The following is a 21045-nucleotide window of genomic DNA, read 5'->3' on the forward strand; positions in this document are numbered from 1 at the left end:
GAGACTGGGACTGTGTGTGTGCTGGTACGTTCCAGCCCTATTCATGCAGCTGGCCCTGGGATCAATGGCAACTGTGCTGATTGTTCGAGGCTGGCGGATGTTTTAGAGAAATCGTTAAGATGTAAAACAAGCCATTGTGATCCCAGATTGTTCCCTCAGGGAGTCGTGGGTGTGTGTTTCTGTGCGCAGTCGCACACACCATTTCTCTGCTGAGGTATTGCAACAGAGTGTTGATTTTCTCTATTTAAAAAGCTTACCGAGTTCAAGTTTTTATTTGTCACACACAAGGCCAATTGAATGTGATTCGTGACAACATTGACTACAGAGCAGAGAGAAAGAAGCAGAAAGGTTACAGAGACTTAGAAACATGAACTGACTTTACAGTCTATGGTGTGTGTGTGTTATGTTACCATGTCATGTAGTGTTTTGTAATACAGTCCAGTCCAGGCCCAGACTAAATCCCTTCTACAGAGTGAGACCTGAATTAACACCACGCATTCCCTCTGCTCATCACCACACACAGACACACACACACACACACAGACACACACACACAGACACACACAGACACAGGCACACACACACAGACACACAGACACACACACACACACACAGACACACACACACAGACACACACACACAGACACACACACACAGACACACACACAGACACACAGACACACACACAGACACACACACACAGACACACACACACACAGACACACAGACACACAGACACACACACAGACACACACACACAGGCACACACACACACACACACACACACACACACACACACACACACACACACACACACACACACACACACACACACACACACACACACACACACACACACACACACACACACACACACACACACACACACACACACACACACACACACACACACACACACACACACACTTGTTTTACTATCCTTTTTGGGATCAAACAATTGATTCAGATTCAAAATCCCATTTTCCCGAACCTTAACCCCTAATTCTAATTCTAACCCTAATTCTAACCCTAAGCGTACCCCTTTTTAATTGTGGGGACCCTCGAAGTGTCCCCACTTGTCCAAATGGTCCTTGTTTTAATATTCCTTGTAAGGACTTCTGGCCCCTACAAGGATAGTAAAACCAAAAAAACAGACCCACACATTCCCTGGTGTTGCTGTCCTCTTTTATCTTCTACTTTTAAAGTGGAGTGCTAGGCCTACTTGCTCAGAGCTAGGCCTACTTGCTCAGAGCTAGGCCTACTTGCTCAGAGCTAGGCCTACTTGCTCAGAGCTAGGCCTACTTGCTCAGAGCTAGGCCTACTTGCTCAGAGCTAGGCGTACTTGCTCAGAGCTAGGCCTACTTGCTCAGAGCTAGGCCTACTTGCTCAGAGCTAGGCCTACTTGCTCAGAGCTAGGCCTACTTGCTCAGAGCTAGGCGTACTTGCTCAGAGCTAGGCCTACTTGCTCAGAGCTAGGCCTACTTGCTCAGAGCTAGGCCTACTTGCTCAGAGCTAGGCCTACTTGCTCAGAGCTAGGCCTACTTGCTCAGAGGGAATCTGTTTTCTTGAAATCATGTTATGTGGATTAAAAATAATGTATGTACAGATCTCCCCTTCCTAGGGATTGTGCTGTTTATCAATTTGAGCTGAACAAAGAGGTATAATGGGTTCGCACTAAAATAATATGTTGCGTAAATCTTACTTCGTTATTCAAGGTTTTAAATGTTTCACTGCGTCAGGGATAACGCACACAGACGCTTCAGCTTTACAGCCTTCTTCATTGTGTAGTTCAGGGATAACGCACACAGACGCTTCATCTTTGCAGCCTTCTTCATTGTGTAGTTCAGGGATAACGCACACAGACACTTCATCTTTACAGCCTTCTTCATTGTGTAGGTCAGGGATAACGCACACACACACTTCAGCTTTACAGCCTTCTTCATTGTGTAGTTCAGGGATAACGCACACAGACGCTTCAGCTTTACAGCCTTCTTCATTGTGTAGTTCAGGGATAACGCACACAGACGCTTCAGCTTTACAGCCTTCTTCATTGTGTAGTTCAGGGATAACGCACACAGACGCTTCAGCTTTACAGCCTTCTTCATTGTGTAGTTCAGGGATAACGCACACAGACGCTTCAGCTTTACAGCCTTCTTCATTGTGTAGGTCAGGGATAACGCACACACACACTTCAGCTTTACAGCCTTCTTCATTGTGTAGTTCAGGGATAACGCACACAGACGCTTCAGCTTTACAGCCTTCTTCATTGTGTAGTTCAGGGATAACGCACACAGACGCTTCAGCTTTACAGCCTTCTTCATTGTGTAGTTCAGGGATAACGCACACAGACGCTTCATCTTTGCAGCCTTCTTCATTGTGTAGTTCAGGGATAACGCACACAGACGCTTCATCTTTACAGCCTTCTTCATTGTGTAGGTCAGGGATAACGCACACACACACTTCAGCTTTACAGCCTTCTTCATTGTGTAGTTCAGGGATAACGCACACAGACACTTCAGCTTTACAGCCTTCTTCATTTTGTAGTTCAGGGATAACGCACACAGACACTTCAGCTTTACAGCCTTCTTCATTGTGTAGTTCAGGGATAACGCACACAGACACTTCAGCTTTACAGCCTTCTTCATTGTGTAGGTCAGGGATAACGCACACAGACGCTTCAGCTTTACAGCCTTCTTCATTGTGTAGTTCAGGGATAACGCACACAGACACTGCAGCTTTACAGCCTTCTTCATTGTGTAGGTCAGGGATAACGCACACAGACACTTCAGCTTTACAGCCTTCTTCATTGTGTAGTTCAGGGATAACGCACACAGACACTTCAGCTTTACAGCCTTCTTCATTGTGTAGGTCAGGGATAACGCACACAGACGCTTCAGCTTTACAGCCTTCTTCATTGTGTAGTTCAGGGATAACGCACACAGACACTGCAGCTTTACAGCCTTCTTCATTGTGTAGGTCAGGGATAACGCACACAGACACTTCAGCTTTACAGCCTTCTTCATTGTGTAGTTCAGGGATAACGCACACAGACGCTTCAGCTTTACAGCCTTCTTCATTGTGTAGTTCAGGGATAACGCACACAGACACTTCAGCTTTACAGCCTTCTTCATTGTGTAGTTCAGGGATAACGCACACAGACGCTTCAGCTTTACAGCCTTCTTCATTGTGTAGTTCAGGGATAACGCACACAGACGCTTCAGCTTTACAGCCTTCTTCATTGTGTAGTTCAGGGATAACGCACACAGACACTTCAGCTTTACAGCCTTCTTCATTGTGTAGTTCAGGGATAACGCACACAGACACTTCAGCTTTACAGCCTTCTTCATTGTGTAGTTCAGGGATAACGCACACAGACGCTTCAGCTTTACAGCCTTCTTCATTGTGTAGTTCAGGGATAACGCACACAGACACTTCAGCTTTACAGCCTTCTTCATTGTGTAGTTCAGGGATAACGCACACAGACGCTTCAGCTTTACAGCCTTCTTCATTGTGTAGTTCAGGGATAACGCACACAGACACTTCAGCTTTACAGCCTTCTTCATTGTGTAGTTCAGGGATAACGCACACAGACACTTCAGCTTTACAGCCTTCTTCATTGTGTAGTTCAGGGATAACGCACACAGACGCTTCAGCTTTACAGCCTTCTTCATTGTGTAGTTCAGGGATAACGCACACAGACACTTCAGCTTTACAGCCTTCTTCATTGTGTAGTTCAGGGATAACGCACACAGACGCTTCAGCTTTACAGCCTTCTTCATTGTGTAGTTCAGGGATAACGCACACAGACACTTCAGCTTTACAGCCTTCTTCATTGTGTAGTTCAGGGATAACGCACACAGACGCTTCAGCTTTACAGCCTTCTTCATTGTGTAGTTCAGGGATAACGCACACAGACACTTCAGCTTTACAGCCTTCTTCATTGTGTAGTTCAGGGATAACGCACACAGACGCTTCAGCTTTACAGCCTTCTTCATTGTGTAGTTCAGGGATAACGCACACAGACACTGCAGCTTTACAGCCTTCTTCATTGTGTAGGTCAAATGTTCTTTCATCCAGAACAGCATTTGTAATGATCAACAGTTAAGCAGCAGGTGCTTCTAATCAGGGTTGTACCTCATCTGCCAATCAGGGCCCCTCTGGTCTACTTGTATCCATATTAGTCACAAAGAGAGACACAAAGAGAGACAGAATTATAGGGGACGGGAGAGGGCACGAAGAACAACTCACCAATCAATCGCCGCAGGTGTCCGCTCCCCTAAATACGTCACATCAATTAATGTGACAGCCCACCGCGAAGGACATCAGGCACAGCCGTTCATAAATATGTGTGGCCAACCTCATAGACGATATGCAGAATCTGATATATACCGTGTGTAACAGTGTAAATGTGGCTTATAGGAAGGAGGTGGAATCTAATTCTTTGTTTAAACCGTGTGGAAATAGATCATTGGATGTATATAATCACGTGGCTTCTCTTTGGAGTAATGTGTTGTCAAAGTCACCTACTCTGCGTGATGGATGAATCTTTTCCATCCCGACGCAATGCAATTTATTAATAGAAGGATTTTGTTCTATAAAGTGTCTCGCAATTGGTGAGGTGATATCTTGACGTCTAATTTGGATTTATGTTCTCCAAGACGTACTTTCAAGGTGTGGGATTATTATTATCAGGTTACAGGTTACACAGTGAACCCAGCCTTGAACCAGCTGCTACCCCAGTGGACCTCTCCTTCCCATCTTCCTGAGAATGTCTTCCATGTCAAGTCAGATGTAGCTTCTGTGATCTGTTGTGTAACCTAGCGCCCCCTGTCGTCTCTTTTCAGTAACGGCACGGCCGGGAAGATGAACGGGGCGTTGGAGCATTCGGACCAGCCCGACCCAGACGCCATCAAGATGTTCGTGGGCCAGATCCCTCGCTCCTGGTCAGAGAAGGAGCTGAAGGAGCTGTTTGAGCCCTACGGCGCCGTCTATCAGATCAACATCCTCCGAGACCGCAGCCAGAACCCTCCACAGAGCAAAGGTATGGCAGAGAGACAGTCACACACACACACACACAGCCGAACAAAGTTAAGAGTTAATATGGAGAATCACTCACTCACAGCTAAGATTTTTTTTTGCTACAGAGCAAAAGTAAGGAATAAACACAAAGGCGTACTGTACAGTACACATGGATACATTCTATAGGTCGACCGATTAGGATTTTTCAACGCCGATACCGATTATTGAAGGACCAAAAAAGCCGATACCGATTAATCTGCCGATTTAAAAAAAAAAATTGTTTATTTGTAATAATGACAATTACAACAATACTGAATTAACACTTATTTTAACTTAATATAAAACATCAATAAAATCAATTTAGCCTCAAAGAAATAATGAAACATATTCAATTTGGTTTAAATAATGCAAAAACAAAGTGTTGGAGAAGAAAGTAATATGTGCCATGTAAAAAAGCTAACGTTTAAGTTCCTTGCTCAGAACATGAGAACAAATGAAAGTTGGTGGTTCCTTTAACATGAGACTTCAATATTCCAAGGTAAGAGGTTTTAAGTTATAGTTAATATAGTATTTATAGGACTATTTCTCTATACCATTTGTATTTCATATACCTTTGACTATTGGATGTTCTTATAGGCACTATAGTATTGCCAGTGTAACAGTATAGCTTCCGTCCCCTCCTTGCCCCTACCTGGGCTGGAACCAGGTAGGGGCAAATCTAAAAGCGAGTGACGTTTGAAACAGTATTAGCGCACACCCAGCTAACTAGCTAGCCATTTCACATTGGTTAAACCAGCCATTAGGCTGATAGGCTTGAAGTCATAAACAGCGCTGTGCTTGCGAAGAGCTGCTGGCAAAACGCATGAAAGTGCTGTTTGAATGAATGATTACGGGCCTGCTGCAGCTCAGTCAGACTGCTCTATCAAATCAGACTTAATTATAACATAATAACACACAGAAATACGAGCCTTTGGTCATTAATATGATCGAATCCTGAAACGATCATTTCGAAAACAAAACGTTTATTCTTTCATTGAAATACGGAACCGTTCGGGATTTTATCTAGTCTAAATATTCTTGTTATATTGCACAACCTTCAATGTATGTCATAATTACGTAAAATTCTGGCAAATTAGTTCGCAATGAGCCAGGCAGCCCAAACTGTTGCATATACCCTGACTCTGCATGCAATGAACGCAAGAGAAATGACACAATTTCACCTGGTTAATATTGCCTGCTAAACTGGATCAGTAGTTATAACTAGTGATTATGATTGATTGTTTTTTATAAGATAAGTTTAATGCTAGCTAGCAATTTACCTTGGCTTCTACTACATTCGCGTAACAGGCAGGCTACTCGTGGAGTGCAATGGTTAGAGCGTTGGACTAGTTAACTGTGTGGTTGCAAAATTGGACCCCTGAGCTGACAAGGTGAAAATCTATCGTTCTGCCCCTGAACATTGCAGTTAACCCACAGTTCCTAGGCAGTCATTGAAAATAGGAATGTGTTCTTAACTGACTTGCCTAGTTAAATAAAAGGTATAAAATAATAACAATAATAAATGGAAATCGGCCCCCAAAAATACAGATTTCCGATTGTTATGAAAACTTGAAATCGGACCTAATTAATCGGCCATTCCGATTAATTGGTCGACCTCCAATACATTCCATCAATGCCAGCCTGATATTTCTCTGAAACTGTGTCTTTGACACAAAACACAATGAATATATATATACATGTTCATCTCATCTGCCTTTTCCTGATGAACAATTCGGAGAGAAAACAAAAGAGGCAGCAGAGCCGACAATGCTCCGGCCACATTAGCAGACACACATCAAACACACACACAGAGACAGAGACAGAGACAGAGGGAGAGAGAGACACACACACATACAGAGACAGAGAGAGAGAGAGGCAACAGAATGCACTGTGATGACAGGCAGCATGAGGAGACAGTGGGAGTAGGCGGATGGAAGATGTATGGATGAGAGGGAGACGGAGAAAGAGGAGATTTTGTTAAGGGCCTCTGCAGACACACCTGTTTGTCATATTTTATTTATCTTCACCAAATCAAGAAATAAAAAGGAAGAATGGAAGGGGAGCAAGAGTTTTCCCTCACCTCCCCATCTCCACAGCATCTCTCTGTTTTCCCTCACCTCCCCATCCCCACAGCATCTCTCTGTTTTCCCTCACCTCCCCATCTCCACAGCATCTCTCTGTTTTCCCTCACCTCCCCATCCCCACAGCATCTCTCTGTTTTCCCTCACCTCCCCATCTCCACAGCATCTCTCTGTTTTCCCTCACCTCCCCATCCCCACAGCATCTCTCTGTTTTCCCTCACCTCCCCATCCCCACAGCATCTCTCTGTTTTCCCTCACCTCCCCATCCCCACAGCATCTCTCTGTTTTCCCTCACCTCCCCATCCCCACAGCATCTCTCTGTTTTCCCTCACCTCCCCATCCCCACAGCATCTCTCTGTTTTCCCTCACCTCCCCATCCCCACAGCATCTCTCTGTTTTCCCTCACCTCCCCATCCCCACAGCATCTCTCTGTTTTCCCTCACCTCCCCATCCCCACAGCATCTCTCTGTTTTCCCTCACCTCCCCATCCCCACAGCATCTCTCTGTTTTCCCTCACCTCCCCATCCCCACAGCATCTCTCTGTTTTCCCTCACCTCCCCATCCCCACAGCATCTCTCTGTTTTCCCTCACCTCCCCATCCCCACAGCATCTCTCTGTTCGCTCTCTGTTTACCCTCACCTCTCTCCATCCCTCTCCCTCTTTCTGAGTCACAAGCTTCCACAAGCCTTGACACAGCAATTCAGCAGTCTGCCAAGGGGAGACAGTGACATACCCAAATCAAATCATTCGGCCTCAACTCACTGTCATGCGCTATGTGTTTGTGTCTGAGTGTGTTCATGCTTATGTGTCTCTCTCGCTCTCTCTTTCTCCTCCTCTGTCTGTGTCCCTAACCTCTGGATGACTTCTCTTCCTCGTTGTGAGACCAAAACATTGCTCTCATCAGCCTCTCCTCTCTTCCTCCATTTTGTCTTACTCTGTCGCTAAGCCCTTGAGTCGTTCTGATTTCTCTGGTTGATGAGTCAAAGTGTGGGAGAGTGTCACTCATAGACACTTTACTTTAAGTAGGGAAAACAGCCTCTCCTCTCTTCCTTGAGACTGTAAACACTCAACAATCTCTCCATCTCTCGTTCTCTCTCTTTCTCTGACTGTTTGATAGAGCTCTGTCTAGGCTTGTATATTCCCAGGCTTTAGGCGCTGTTGTTTTCTCGTCATTGCATAAGAACTCTCTAGCGCGACATGGCCTTGTCAGAGCCCTCACACACGGTGGAGCCGCAATGGCCCCTCTCGGCTCCACAGTTGCACTGGAGCCAATTCTCATTTCATTGGTGTCAAGGAAAATGTGCCCCTTTCCCCCCGGTCTGTTTAGCTTAAATTAATGACCATATTTTCAGAGTGGTCTCAGTTAGATGGTTGAGAGAGTGTGCTCCATCGCCCTTCGCGATCCAGAGGCCGGGTCAACAGCTCTCCTTCTCTCTTGACTATTACTAGAGTAATTTGGATTTGTGAAGTGGAGTTTTATTTTATTTTCTCTCTCTCTCTCTCTCTCTCTCTCTCTCTCTCTCTCTCTCTCTCTCTCTCTCTCTCTCTCTCTCTCTCTCTCTCTCTCTCTCTCTCTCTCTCTCTCTCTCTCCATTATTCTCTAATCCATTGATGGTAGATACACATTTCCAGTTGACACACATATTCCACCATACACATACTGTTACTGATGCTTCTAGAAAATGTTTTCCTCCATTTTCCATGTAAAAGATGGCACAATGAATACATTTTACATCAGTGAGTTTGTAGACAGTGTTGGAGTGGTCTTGTTGTCTTTCGATGGTTATTCTGCAGGAAGGGCAGCTGCTAGGTGAGTTGAGTCTGGACTGGACGATCTGATGGATGCTGTGTGTGTCTGTGTGAACGCTGGCCAGTGCAGTCTGGACAGTTTAGTTTGGCTGCTGTTGCTTTAATGTGTTAAGTGTCAATAAACAGATGAGTGGAGAGAGCAAGAGAGAATTTGATTTAGCACTGAGAGAGGGGGATGAGAGAGGGAGGAGAGAGGGAGGAGAGAGGGCCAGAGGGGTAAACAAAGACAGTCCTCCTCTCTCAACAACAGTTTGCATCCCAGGTTTGTTTGCATCTGTTATCTAGCCGGGTGCGTACAGCACAGTTGTGTGTGTGTGTGTGTGTGTGTGTGTGTGTGTGTGTGTGTGTGTGTGTGTGTGTGTGTGTGTGTGTGTGTGTGTGTGTGTGTGTGTGTGTGTGTTGTCAGGGGACATACTATGTCATTAATCTTAATGATCGCGCCTGTCCTCATGGAGGACACACAAAATGGGTGTAATGTCTTCATTAGCAAGTTGTATATACTGCACAATTCTCTGGACATGGTGTCTGAAAGAACGACTTTTCATATCAGCAACACACACGCTGAAATATAATAATAGCTCACAGTATCTGATTCTCCATCACCACTCTCCATGTACAACCACTCTGGGGTTTCCCACTGTAGTATCCAGGGGCATCCAGCTTTCCAATGGCACACATTCACCTTTACAATTCTAATTCAACCGCATTCTCCCTCAACACTGAGGTAACGCTCGACAAACGCTTTGCCTCCCAACACAATTATCTCCTCTAATGGATTCAGTAGAGACCGGGCCGACCGGAGTCAGAACACTGATTTATTTCATTCTTTCCTAAAGCAGCACAGCCAATTAGATTGCCATAACAAGACATTCGCTGTGTTAGCGGTCTACCCAAGTCCAATTAGTGAGCGACTGCAGGTGGATTTTATAATGGCTGAATGTACCTCCCAACCCCCTTCTCTCACTCTCTTCCCACTCTATCAATCCACTCCTCTCCTACTTTATTGAGTATGATCTATTTCTCTCTCTCTCTCTCTCTCTCTCTCTCTCTCTCTCTCTCTCTCTCTCTCTCTCTCTCTCTCTCTCTCTCTCTCTCTCACTCACTCACTCACTCACTCACTCACTCACTCACTCACTCACTCACTCACTCACTCACTCACTCACTCACTCACTCACTCACTCACACACACACACACACACACACAGTGTATAGTGTTCTCCCGTGTAGTCACTCTAACCAGAGGGTGGTGTGGTCAGTAATTGCAACAGCAGAGTTAATTAACGTGGGTCAGAGGCTGGGGGTGAAGGGGTTCTTCCTGGGTGCTGGGGCCCAGTGAAGAGTGCCCTCTAACTCCCCTCCCTCACATTCATCTCCTCCATCTAGCTCTGTACGACCAGATTAGTGCTGTTCATTCCTCTCCATCTCTATTGCGCTGTCTCCTCTATCCCCTCCCTGTTAATAAACCATGCTAACATTCTGTTCCTCGTTTGCTGCACTCAATCTGCAATCTGACGAAATCTTTCCGCTCTTTTTCACCCCCTCCCTCCCTCCCTCCATCACTCCCTCCCTCCCCCCGAACCTACCTCCCTCCCTCCCTCCATGCCAGTCCTCTCTTCTCTTACCCCTCTCCTTCCATCCATGCCTCTTCACCCCCTCCCTCCCTCCCTCCCTCCCTCCCTCCCTCCATGCCAGTCCTCTCTTCTCTTACCCCTCTCCTTCCATCCATGCCTCTTCACCCCCTCCCTCCCTCATCCCTCCCTCCATGCCAGTCCTCTCTTCTCTTACCCCTCTCCTTCAATCCATGCCTCTCCCCCCCTCCCTCATCTTTTATTTTTCCTCTCCCCTCCTCTCTCTCTGTCTACGATGATGGTGTGGACCTGTGGTTGTGGATGTTGTTATTGACAGTATGAGAAGGGCACAGGTTTTTTGTGCAGTCCAAAGGCTCCTTCAGTAGATATAAAGCATTTATGAACACCGTCTCTCTCCTAATCTCTATTCCTCTCACTGGCTGCTCTCTACTCCCCCCTCCCCTCTCTCTGTCTAATATGATGGCGTGGACTTGTGGATGGTGTTATTGACAGTATAAGGCTCCTTCAGTAGATATAAAGCATTTATGAACACTGTCTCTCTCCTAATCTCTATTCCTCTCACTGGCTGCTCTCTACTCCCCCCTCCCCTCTCTCTGTCTAATATGATGGCGTGGACTTGTGGATGGTGTTATTGACAGTATAAGGCTCCTTCAGTAGATATAAAGCATTTATGAACACCGTCTCTCTCCTAATCTCTATTCCTCTCACTGGCTGCTCTCTACTCCCCCCTCTCCTCTCTCTGTCTAATATGATGGCGTGGACTTGTGGATGGTGTTATTGACAGTATAAGGCTCCTTCAGTAGATATAAAGCATTTATGAACACCGTCTCTCTCCTAATCTCTATTCCTCTCACTGGCTGCTCTCTACTCCCCCCTCCCCTCTCTCTGCATTTTGCGCATGTGTGTGTGTGTGTATATTTTCTTTCACCTCTGTGTGTTTGGTGCATGCGTGTGTATGTCTAGTGTCGTGTGTGTGTGGTGTATTCTATACCTTGTTGGCCTTCATATAAATGTTGAGAGAGAGGCTATTCACAGTACACTCCGTGTTGTAGTACTCCAGACTGGTCTCCAGACCAGATATTGAGTGTCTCGGTCTTGGATACATTTGTACTCTGTCTGGAATCTGTCTCCAACAGAAAGGACTAGTCATTTTTTCGGAGTCAGCACATAAAACCACTTCACCAGGCCAAATATATACACTCCTTTCTGGAAACATTAAGACAGTCTTTATATCTATTATAGACATGTTTCTACAGTGGTAAACCTATAGGTCTTCAGTGTGTGACAGTGGTGAACCTATAGGTCTTCAGTGTGTGACAGGTTAGTACAGTGGGGAACCGATAGGTCTTCAGTATGACAGGTTAGTACAGTGGTGAACCTATAGGCCTTCAGTGTGTGACAGGTTAGTACAGTGGTGAACCTATAGGTCTTCAGTGTGTGACAGGTTAGTACAGTGGTGAACCTATAGGTCTTCAGTGTGTGACAGGTTAGTACAGTGGTGAACCTATAGGTCTTCAGTTTGACAGGTTAGTACAGTGGTGAACCTATTGGTCTTCAGTGTGACAGGTTAGTACAGTGGTGAACCTATAGGTCTTCAGTTTGACAGGTTAGTACAGTGGTGAACCTATTGGTCTTCAGTGTGTGACAGGTTAGTACAGTGGTGAACCTATAGGTCTTCAGTTTGACAGGTTAGTACAGTGGTGAACCTATTGGTCTTCAGTGTGACAGGTTAGTACAGTGGTGAACCTATACGTCTTCAGTGTGTAACAGGTTAGTACAGTGGTGAACCTATAGGCCTTCAGTGTGTGACAGGTTAGTACAGTGGTGAACCTATAGGTCTTCAGTGTGTAACAGGTTAGTACAGTGGTGAACCTATAGGTCTTCAGTGTGTGACAGGTTAGTACAGTGGTGAACCTATAGGTCTTCAGTGTGTGACAGGTTAGTACAGTGGTGAACCTATAGGCCTTCAGTGTGTGACAGGTTAATACAGTGGTGAACCTATAGGTCTTCAGTGTGTGACAGGTTAGTACAGTGGTGAACCTATAGGTCTTCAGTGTGTGACAGGTTAGTACAGTGGTGAACCTATAGGCCTTCAGTGTGTGACAGGTTAGTACAGTGGTGAACCTATCGACCTTCAGTGTGTGACAGGTTAGTACAGTGGTGAACCTATAGGTCTTCAGTGTGTGACAGGTTAATACAGTGGTGAACCTATAGGTCTTCAGTGTGTGACAGGTTAGTACAGTGGTGAACCTATAGGTCTTCAGTGTGTGACAGGTTAATACAGTGGTGAACCTATAGGCCTTCAGTGTGTGACAGGTTAGTACAGTGGTGAACCTATAGGCCTTCAGTGTGTGACAGGTTAATACAGTGGTGAACCTATAGGCCTTCAGTGTGTGACAGGTTAGTACAGTGGTGAACCTATAGGCCTTCAGTGTGTGACAGGTTAATACAGTGGTGAACCTATAGGTCTTCAGTGTGTGACAGGTTAGTACAGTGGTGAACCTATAGGTCTTCAGTGTGTGACAGGTTAGTACAGTGGTGAACCTATAGGTCTTCAGTGTGTGACAGGTTAGTACAGTGGTGAACCTATAGGTCTTCAGTGTGTGACAGTGGTGAACCTATAGGTCTTCAGTGTAACAGGTTAGTACAGTGGTGAACCTATAGGTTTTCAGTGTGTGACAGGTTAGTACAGTGGTGAACCTATAGGCCTTCAGTGTGTGACAGGTTAATACAGTGGTGAACCTATAGGCCTTCAGTGTGTGACAGGTTAGTACAGTGGTGAACCTATAGGCCTTCAGTGTGTGACAGGTTAATACAGTGGTGAACCTATAGGTCTTCAGTGTGTGACAGGTTAGTACAGTGGTGAACCTATAGGTCTTCAGTGTGTGACAGGTTAGTACAGTGGTGAACCTATAGGTCTTCAGTGTGTGACAGGTTAGTACAGTGGTGAACCTATAGGTCTTCAGTGTGTGACAGTGGTGAACCTATAGGTCTTCAGTGTAACAGGTTAGTACAGTGGTGAACCTATAGGTTTTCAGTGTGTGACAGGTTAGTACAGTGGTGAACCTATTGGTCTTCAGTGTGACAGGTTAGTACAGTGGTGAACCTATAGGTCTTCAGTGTGTGACAGTGGTGAACCTATAGGCCTTCAGTGTGTGACAGGTTGGTGATTCTGAAAGGACAGCAACTGTAATACTAGTACACTCATGTAGGAGGGTGGACATTTTTCTAAAACACAAAGGGCCAGTGGTGTTGGGGGGGCTATACGCGGGTATAAACTGTATACACACTTTTGTCAGTGGGCATTGCGTATACTGACTTCTTAATCCCTACTGATGCGTATCAAAGTAGTGTAGTGGAGGTATACGACTTATCAATTACGTAGTACAATAGAAATCATGCATAAATTAGCCCTCACAATCGCTAAGCACGTGAAATATACAGTATTCTTGTGTGCCGTGCACATAGCCTAGTTTCAGAGGAGTAGCATGTGCAGGCAGGAAGTGTGCAGCTCAACGTGTTTTGGCAAGGAGCAGCTCACAGAAGAATGACATCGTTAGCGGGTAGGTATGTAAGACATTTCAACTTATGATATCTACCAGTAAATGCTAACTAAGGCAACAATGGGTATGTAAACCAGGTATTGAAAAAGTTAAGTCCGAAGTGTTGGTTAGTAGGCTATTTGTGATGCACAATTGTCAACATGCGCTGTTTGCATCAGGGTTGTAGACATCGGTGGGCCTGGGTGGACAGAAGCCCACCCAATGGGGAGCCAGGCGCTGACAGGCCCACCCAATCAGATTGATGTAGTTTAAGCATTGTTGTGGACTTAGAAAATCACATTTTAGTATATTTTTCTATTTAAACATGTTGTGATTTTGAGAGTTAAAATCTGCAGGAAAACTCATGAAAAACAGAAGGAAAAGGGATGCCTTTCCTTTGCTGGTGTGACTAGGGTGGGCATTCTATGTTCATTTTCTATGTTTTGTATTTCTTTGTTGTTTGGCCGGTGTGGTTCTACATCAGAGGCAGCTGTCTATCGTTGTCTCTGATTGAGAACCATACTTAGGTAGCTTTTTCCCCACATGTTTTTTTTTGGGTAGTTGTTTTGTGTCTTTCTGCACCAGACAGGACTGTTTCGGTTTTCGTTCATTCTCTTTGTTATGTTTGTTAATCAGTGTTCAGTTCAAATAATAAAGATGAACATGGACCACGCTGCACCTTGGTCCTCCACTCCTTCCAACAGCCGTTACAGCTGGGCTGGTCTGAGAACTATTTGTTTTCCTACTTCTCCAGAAACCACTACACCACTGCATAGGGCCGATGGAAAGACAGCAGTCAAACACAGCAATGTTAAAGGATAAGCAGTCCATAAACCAGTAGGTCCCATTCATAAAAATACAAAAACATTAAGCATTTCCCAATTGACTATTACTTCCCAATGCAAAAAAACATTTCACGTTTAGCACACAAAGTAACCAGGGACCAAAAGTTTAAAGTGGAACTGACAGAGTTGTAACTACTTTGCAGATATGAAACGAGCAGAAAATCATAATATCAGTCAAAAATATCAAATTCCCAGTTTATGCTACAAAACCCTCTTTATGAGAGGTTTTAAAAATAGGTATATTGGAATCAAATTTCCATGACATAGAGTAAGGCATTGTTGGCAGAATAGATGGATGCAGTTCAATGCATGATTAATATAATTCCCCAATACATTTCTTGGAAGTCCAAAACATATTGCTGTCAGGTTGTAAATCACATCTGGCCTGGTACGTTGTTTACTGCCTCCATTTGGGATTTCAGTTTCAATGACTCAATATTCTGGACAAAAAATTGACGAATGTAGGCTAAGGATGGGAATGTAAATACAATCAAACCAGCAAGGGCAATGATCACAAGTCGGTTATAACGTGGCTCGTAGGCTAGAATATCTATTTATGTAGCAAGCTAAAAACACAGAGCCTAATGTTAGCTGGATAGATAGCAAGCTAGCTGCTAGGAGGATGTCATGACATCCCATTAGAGGAGTGGGTGAGCAGCTGACTTTTTCCCCTCATCTCGTTTTTCAGTGGCTGTACACAGCTAGAGATGCAGGTGTCATTTGGTGAGCTAGCAAGAACAACTCCAGTTAGCATATATCTTGCATTCGCAAATTCCCTCTGGCTGTCTGGGCTCCCAAGTGGGCCGGTGGTCTAAGACACTGCATCTCCGTGCTAGAGGCGTCAATACAGACAACCTGGTTCGAAACCAGACTGTATCACAACTGGCTGTGATTGGGAGTCCCGTAGGGTGGCGCACAATTGGCCTAGTGTCGTCCGAGTTTGGCTGGTGTAGGCCGTCATTGTAAATAAGAATTTGTTCCGAACTGACTTGCTTAGAGGATAAATAAAAACATCTACTCTGATTTCAGAGCCTTCTCGTCTGAGTGTGCCATAGTGCAGAACAACTAATGAATTTACGAATGGCCAACACTTGCCGAATATGACCGTGTAAGTAAAAGTAGGAAAAAGGTCATAGCTATTCAAGGTGAGTAAAATGGTCAGAGTGAGTTGTTGTCTCATTTGTGTCTGGAAGTAGAAAACTAGGTAACTTTAGCCAGTTAGCTTGGGTGCTTGATTGGGACAAGCATGCATTGGTAGGCAAGCTGCATAAGAACGTGGAGGCTACAATTCCTCATCGTTTATCAGTGCAATTTTGACGGCCAACTAGCTGAAAAGGTTTGAGAGGGTTTATCTAATATTCCTTTGTTAGATTTTAGGATATCTTGCTCTGGCTAGTATTAGTTGTTGATGTGCATAACTGGGGGATAGAGACCCTACCGTTTCATAGTTGTTTGCTCAATAGGACTGTAAAGTCCCCAAATGTAACAGGACTCCTGTGGTATTTACATATTTGCAGAAATCCATTCAGGTGTATTTTGTGGCATTTGGTGAATGTGTTCTAATGATCTAAAGTCACGCTGTTGCTACTGACTGTAAACACACAGTCCAGTTCAGTGTGAATGATGGAAGGTCCTACTGACTGTAAACACACAGTCCAGTTCAGTGTGAATGATGGAAGGTCCTACTGACTGTAAACACACAGTCCAGTTCAGTGTGAATGATGGAAGGTCCTACTGACTGTAAACACACAGTCCAGTTCAGTGTGAATGATGGAAGGTCCTACTAACTGTAAACACTGTGACAAATGGCTTGTTTGTATAAAAGCCTACTGTAGCTCTGATTGGCTATAGTGCACCGGCCTGTGTAGACTCCAGTCCTGGACAAGACAGATGTTTTTATTTGGTTTTATTTACTGCAGAGTCTATTAATTGTCCAATCTCACGGTCACTTTCCCACTCTATATTGCTATAGACTTTTCACAAATGCCTTACTGTACGTAATAACCAAACATTCTAAGAATCTATGAATATGACCATATCTAAGTGGTCACTTGTCAGAATTTTCTTTTTTAAAGTGTCATTCTTCCTGGTGGTGTAGATGAACAGATTGTAATAAGATTTCATGTTGCTAAAATGCTGTCAGTTCCACTTTAAATGCAACAATGTTTCACACACCAAGTTATTTTCAAGGAGATGGCTAACACCACAAACGCACTTGAATAAAAAAATACAGTTCCACTCACCAGATGATGATCATTATTCTTGGAAAGAGAGAAAACTAACACATTCACAACAACATCCTCTTTGTTAACACCTGCTGTCCTTCAAGAAGGCTGACGCCCCTCCTCCGCTCTCGGTCTTGACTCGGTCTCGCCCCTCCTCCGCTCTCGGTCTTGACTCGGTCTCGCCCCTCCTCCGCTCTCGGTCTTGACTCGGTCTCGCCCCTCCTCCGCTCTCGGTCTTGACTCGGTCTCGCCCCTCCTCCGCTCTCGGTCTTGACTCGGTCTCGCCCCTCCTCCGCTCTCGGTCTTGACTCGGTCTCGCCCCTCCTCCGCTCTCGGTCTTGACTCGGACTCGCCCCTCCTCCGCTCTCGGTCTTGACTCGGACTCGCCCCTCCTCCGCTCTCGGTCTTGACTCGGACTCGCCCCTCCTCCGCTCTCGGTCTTGACTCGGTCTCGCCCCTCCTCCGCTCTCGGTCTTGACTCGGTCTCGCCCCTCCTCCGCTCTCGGTCTTGACTCGGACTCGCCCCTCCTCCGCTCTCGGTCTTGACTCGGTCTCGCCCCTCCTCCGCTCTCGGTCTTGACTCAGTCTCGCCCCTCCTCCGCTCTCGGTCTTGACTCAGTCTCGCCCCTCCTCCGCTCTCGGTCTTGACTCGGACTCGCCCCTCCTCCGCTCTCGGTCTTGACTCAGTCTCGCCCCTCCTCCGCTCTCGGTCTTGACTCGGTCTCGCCCCTCCTCCGCTCTCGGTCTTGACTAGGTCTCGCCCCTCCTCCGCTCTCGGTCTTGACTCGGTTTCGCCCCTCCTCCGCTCTCGGTCTTGGTCTTGACTCGGTCTCGCCCCTCCTCCGGTCTTGGTCTTGACTCGGTCTCGCCCCTCCTCCTGTCTTGGTCTTGACTCGGTCTCGCCCCTCCTCCTGTCTTGGTCTTGACTCGGTCTTGCCCCTCCTCCTGTCTTGGTCTTGACTCGGTCTTGCCCCTCCTCCTGTCTTGGTCTTGACTCGGTCTCGCCCCTCCTCCTGTCTTGGTCTTGACTCGGTCTTGACTCAGTCTCGCCCCTCCTCCTGTCTCGGTCTTAAATCGGTCTGGCTTTAGGTGATCTCGAACACAGCATTGAGTACACTACTGCTAGTTTTGTGCATGTGTTTTGCATGAGCCCAATTCTGATCTTTAAAAAAAAAAAAGTTTACTAATTGTTCTTTTGACCAATCACATACGCACCGAAAAAGACCTGATGTGAAAAAGAGCTGATTTGAAGAGACCTGCTGTGATTGGTCAAAAGACCAATTAATGGAAAAATGGGGCTGCTTGTCTAAACACAGCCTTAGTGTGTGAGAACTATGCTCTGCTCTTTGATCCTCTTCCTGACAGCACACCAACAGGGACAGTCAACCACACGTCGCATCGCTAGCCCTCACAGGCCCTATGCTATGAGAATCACAATACACACCACTACTGCTACACTTACCATCCCATACACAGGCCCTACCATATGGGGATCACAATAGGCCTACGCTAGGCTAAGACCTTAATGCTAAACACTGATACAACACTAATGCTAGGGATTCACAATACACACCACTAACACGCTAACCCCCCATACCTATGATAACACAATAAAAGCTAAATAGGCTGTGTGCTTTGGGAACCACAATACACATATATTGCCAGACTCTGGGCTAACCCTTCCATACAGCCTCTACACTATGGGAATGACAACAGTGCTAATACGAAGCTCAAACCTGTCCATACACAGGCCCCACACCATGGGCATCACAACACACAGCTAATGCTAGGCTAACCCCTCCTATACACAGGCTATACGCTATGGGAATTGTAATATAGACTACTACTGTTACACTAAGCTCAAACCTGCCCATACACAAGCCCTACTCTATGGAAATCACAGTGCACTCCCTTCATGCTAGGCCAAGACCTTAACCATCCCAAACACAGACAACACCATGTGAAAACACTTTTCCAATGGAATGCCATCATCAACCCCTCTGCAAGGCAAGCTCCAATGCACACTACCAATTCCTTTCTGAGGGTGTAGGGTTAAAAATACATGGTACCTGTGCAACATAACGGAAGTGAGATGGATGGACAGCAGGACTAGTCATTCACACACGTCTCAGAAAATTAAGAATTGAACACTGTAAATGTGTGTGAAGCAGTGATTCTACAAGACTCAGCAGTTCCTCTGCTCCTTATACTGCTGACTGTGGCTTAATGGTCTACAGCTGGACTGTCTGCTACCTACACTGGAGATTACTATTTCATTTATAATGACTTTCCTTCCTTCTCTCTCTCTCTCTTTCTCTCTCTCTCTCTCTCTCTCTCTCTCTCTCTCTCTCTCTCTCTCTCTCCTTCCTTTCTCTGTCGTTCTCTCTCTGGCTCCTGTTTCTCCACCTCTCGACCCCTTCTCTCTATCTTTGATGTGTCTCTGTCATTCTGAAGTAATGTTACTCAAGTCATGAATAGTGAATTGTTTTAAAATCGTGAATGTTTTCTGCATTTAAATGCTAAGCTGGTTTCTCCTTGAGCCTACTTTTGCAGGTGACGTAAAACTATATGAATGAATTAAGAACACTTTTTTGGTTACTTAACATCTTCTCTCTATCTGTCTCTCCCCCTCTCTTCTCCCAGGGTGCTGTTTTGTCACGTTTTACACACGGAAAGCTGCCCTTGAAGCCCAGAATGCACTGCATAACATAAAGACCTTAACAGGGGTGAGTGTGTGTTCTCATTTCTCCTCGGCCCACGCTGCCCGTCTGTCACGCAGTGTCAGTGATTACCAGGGCATATCTCCCATTACTGTCACGTCACACACTGTGGCTGTCTGTATTGTGTGTGTGTGTGTGTGTGTGTGTGTGTGTGTGTGTGTGTGTGTGTGTGTGTGTGTGTGTGTGTGTGTGTGTGTGTGTGTGTGTAGGCTTGTGTCACTAACTGCATTTAGAAGCTTATTTGTGGATGACTACATTATATATTCTGTGTGTGAATATATTTCTGTGTGAGTGTGTGTGCTGTAGGGGCCTTTCCTCTACCAGACTCCTGCTGCTGTCCTCTGTCCCTGTGTGTATGTTAAACACAGTGGAGTGATAGATGAGCAATAGGATTTTGTCTCACTTCCCCTCCCAGGTTCTGGAAGTCTCTAGCTGCTCCTCTGGGTTTAACAGGCCCCTGGGCCACGGTTACTCCTGCTTGGGGTGTTGGCAGGCTGCAGCCTTGGCTGTTCTGAGGCTCTGGAAGCATATTAATAAGAGGGAAGGGAAGTCTGTACACTGTATTTCCTCTGTTGGTTTGTGGATGTAACTATTGGGTTAGAGAGAGTGGATATGAGGGTGGATATGAGGGTGGATATGAGGGTGGAGGATGGATACGATACGTCACATGGTCTAAACATTTGAGGGATTAGGGGAATGTGAAAGTACCGCCCTCCCTAATTTCCTCTGTCCCTCTGCCAACTCCTGTAACGAGTTTCCTCCTCTTCCTCCGAAGAGGAGAGGCGAAACGGATCAGAGGACCAATACGCGGCGTGGTAATTTTCCATGGTACTTCTTTAATGCTTTCAGGTACACATGAACAAACTAACAAAACAAGAAATGTGAAACTCAAATTACAGTCCTATCTGGTGCACACACAGAGACAGGAAACAATCACCCACAAACACACAGTGAAACCCAGGCCACCTAAGTATGATTCTCAATCAGAGACAACTAATGACACCTGCCTCTGATTGAGAACCATACTAGGCCGAAACATAGAAATTCCCAAAACCTAGACAAACAAACATAGACTACCCACCCAACTCACGCCCTGACCATACTAACTAAACACAAAACACAGAAAATAAAGGTCAGAACGTGACAGTACCCCCCCCCAAAGGTGCGGACTCCGGC

At 45.7% G+C, this 21045-nt stretch overlaps 1 protein-coding gene and 2 long non-coding RNA genes across 48 annotated transcripts in view; 2 read left to right on the forward strand and 1 right to left on the reverse strand.

The window, feature by feature from the left end:
- LOC118392418 (CUGBP Elav-like family member 2) overlaps positions 1-21045 on the forward strand; it is a 241449-nt gene that overhangs the window by 158884 nt on the left and 61520 nt on the right. For all 32 annotated transcript variants that reach the window (XM_052492134.1, XM_052492129.1, XM_052492125.1 and 29 more), the window contains 2 exons: positions 4845-5041; positions 19793-19875. In XM_052492134.1, the coding sequence (XP_052348094.1) occupies positions 4845-5041; positions 19793-19875 (280 nt within the window). The remainder of the gene's footprint in view (positions 1-4844; positions 5042-19792; positions 19876-21045) is intronic.
- LOC127914616 (uncharacterized) lies at positions 11891-13195 on the forward strand. Of its 7 annotated transcripts, XR_008089082.1 has the most exons (5): positions 11891-12063; positions 12186-12225; positions 12350-12433; positions 12644-13105; positions 13178-13195. It is a non-coding gene; the product is annotated as an uncharacterized LOC127914616 (long non-coding RNA). The 7 variants fall into 7 exon arrangements; XR_008089079.1 differs by lacking the exon at positions 12186-12225 and having other exon boundaries at positions 13178-13193; XR_008089080.1 differs by lacking the exons at positions 12186-12225; positions 12350-12433 and adding an exon at positions 12104-12143 and having other exon boundaries at positions 12686-13105; positions 13178-13192.
- On the reverse strand, positions 12434-13450 carry LOC127914615 (uncharacterized). 9 transcript variants are annotated; one of them, XR_008089071.1, is made up of 4 exons: positions 13322-13450; positions 13238-13279; positions 12670-12997; positions 12537-12627 (listed from the first exon to the last, which is right to left on the reverse strand). It is a non-coding gene; the product is annotated as an uncharacterized LOC127914615 (long non-coding RNA). The 9 variants fall into 9 exon arrangements; XR_008089073.1 differs by having other exon boundaries at positions 12670-12913; positions 12956-12997; positions 13238-13367; XR_008089075.1 differs by having other exon boundaries at positions 12670-12829; positions 12872-12997; positions 13238-13367.

This window comes from Oncorhynchus keta, chromosome 33 (genome assembly GCF_023373465.1).
Source record: "Oncorhynchus keta strain PuntledgeMale-10-30-2019 chromosome 33, Oket_V2, whole genome shotgun sequence".
In the NCBI taxonomy this organism is placed as follows: Eukaryota; Metazoa; Chordata; class Actinopteri; order Salmoniformes; family Salmonidae; genus Oncorhynchus; species Oncorhynchus keta.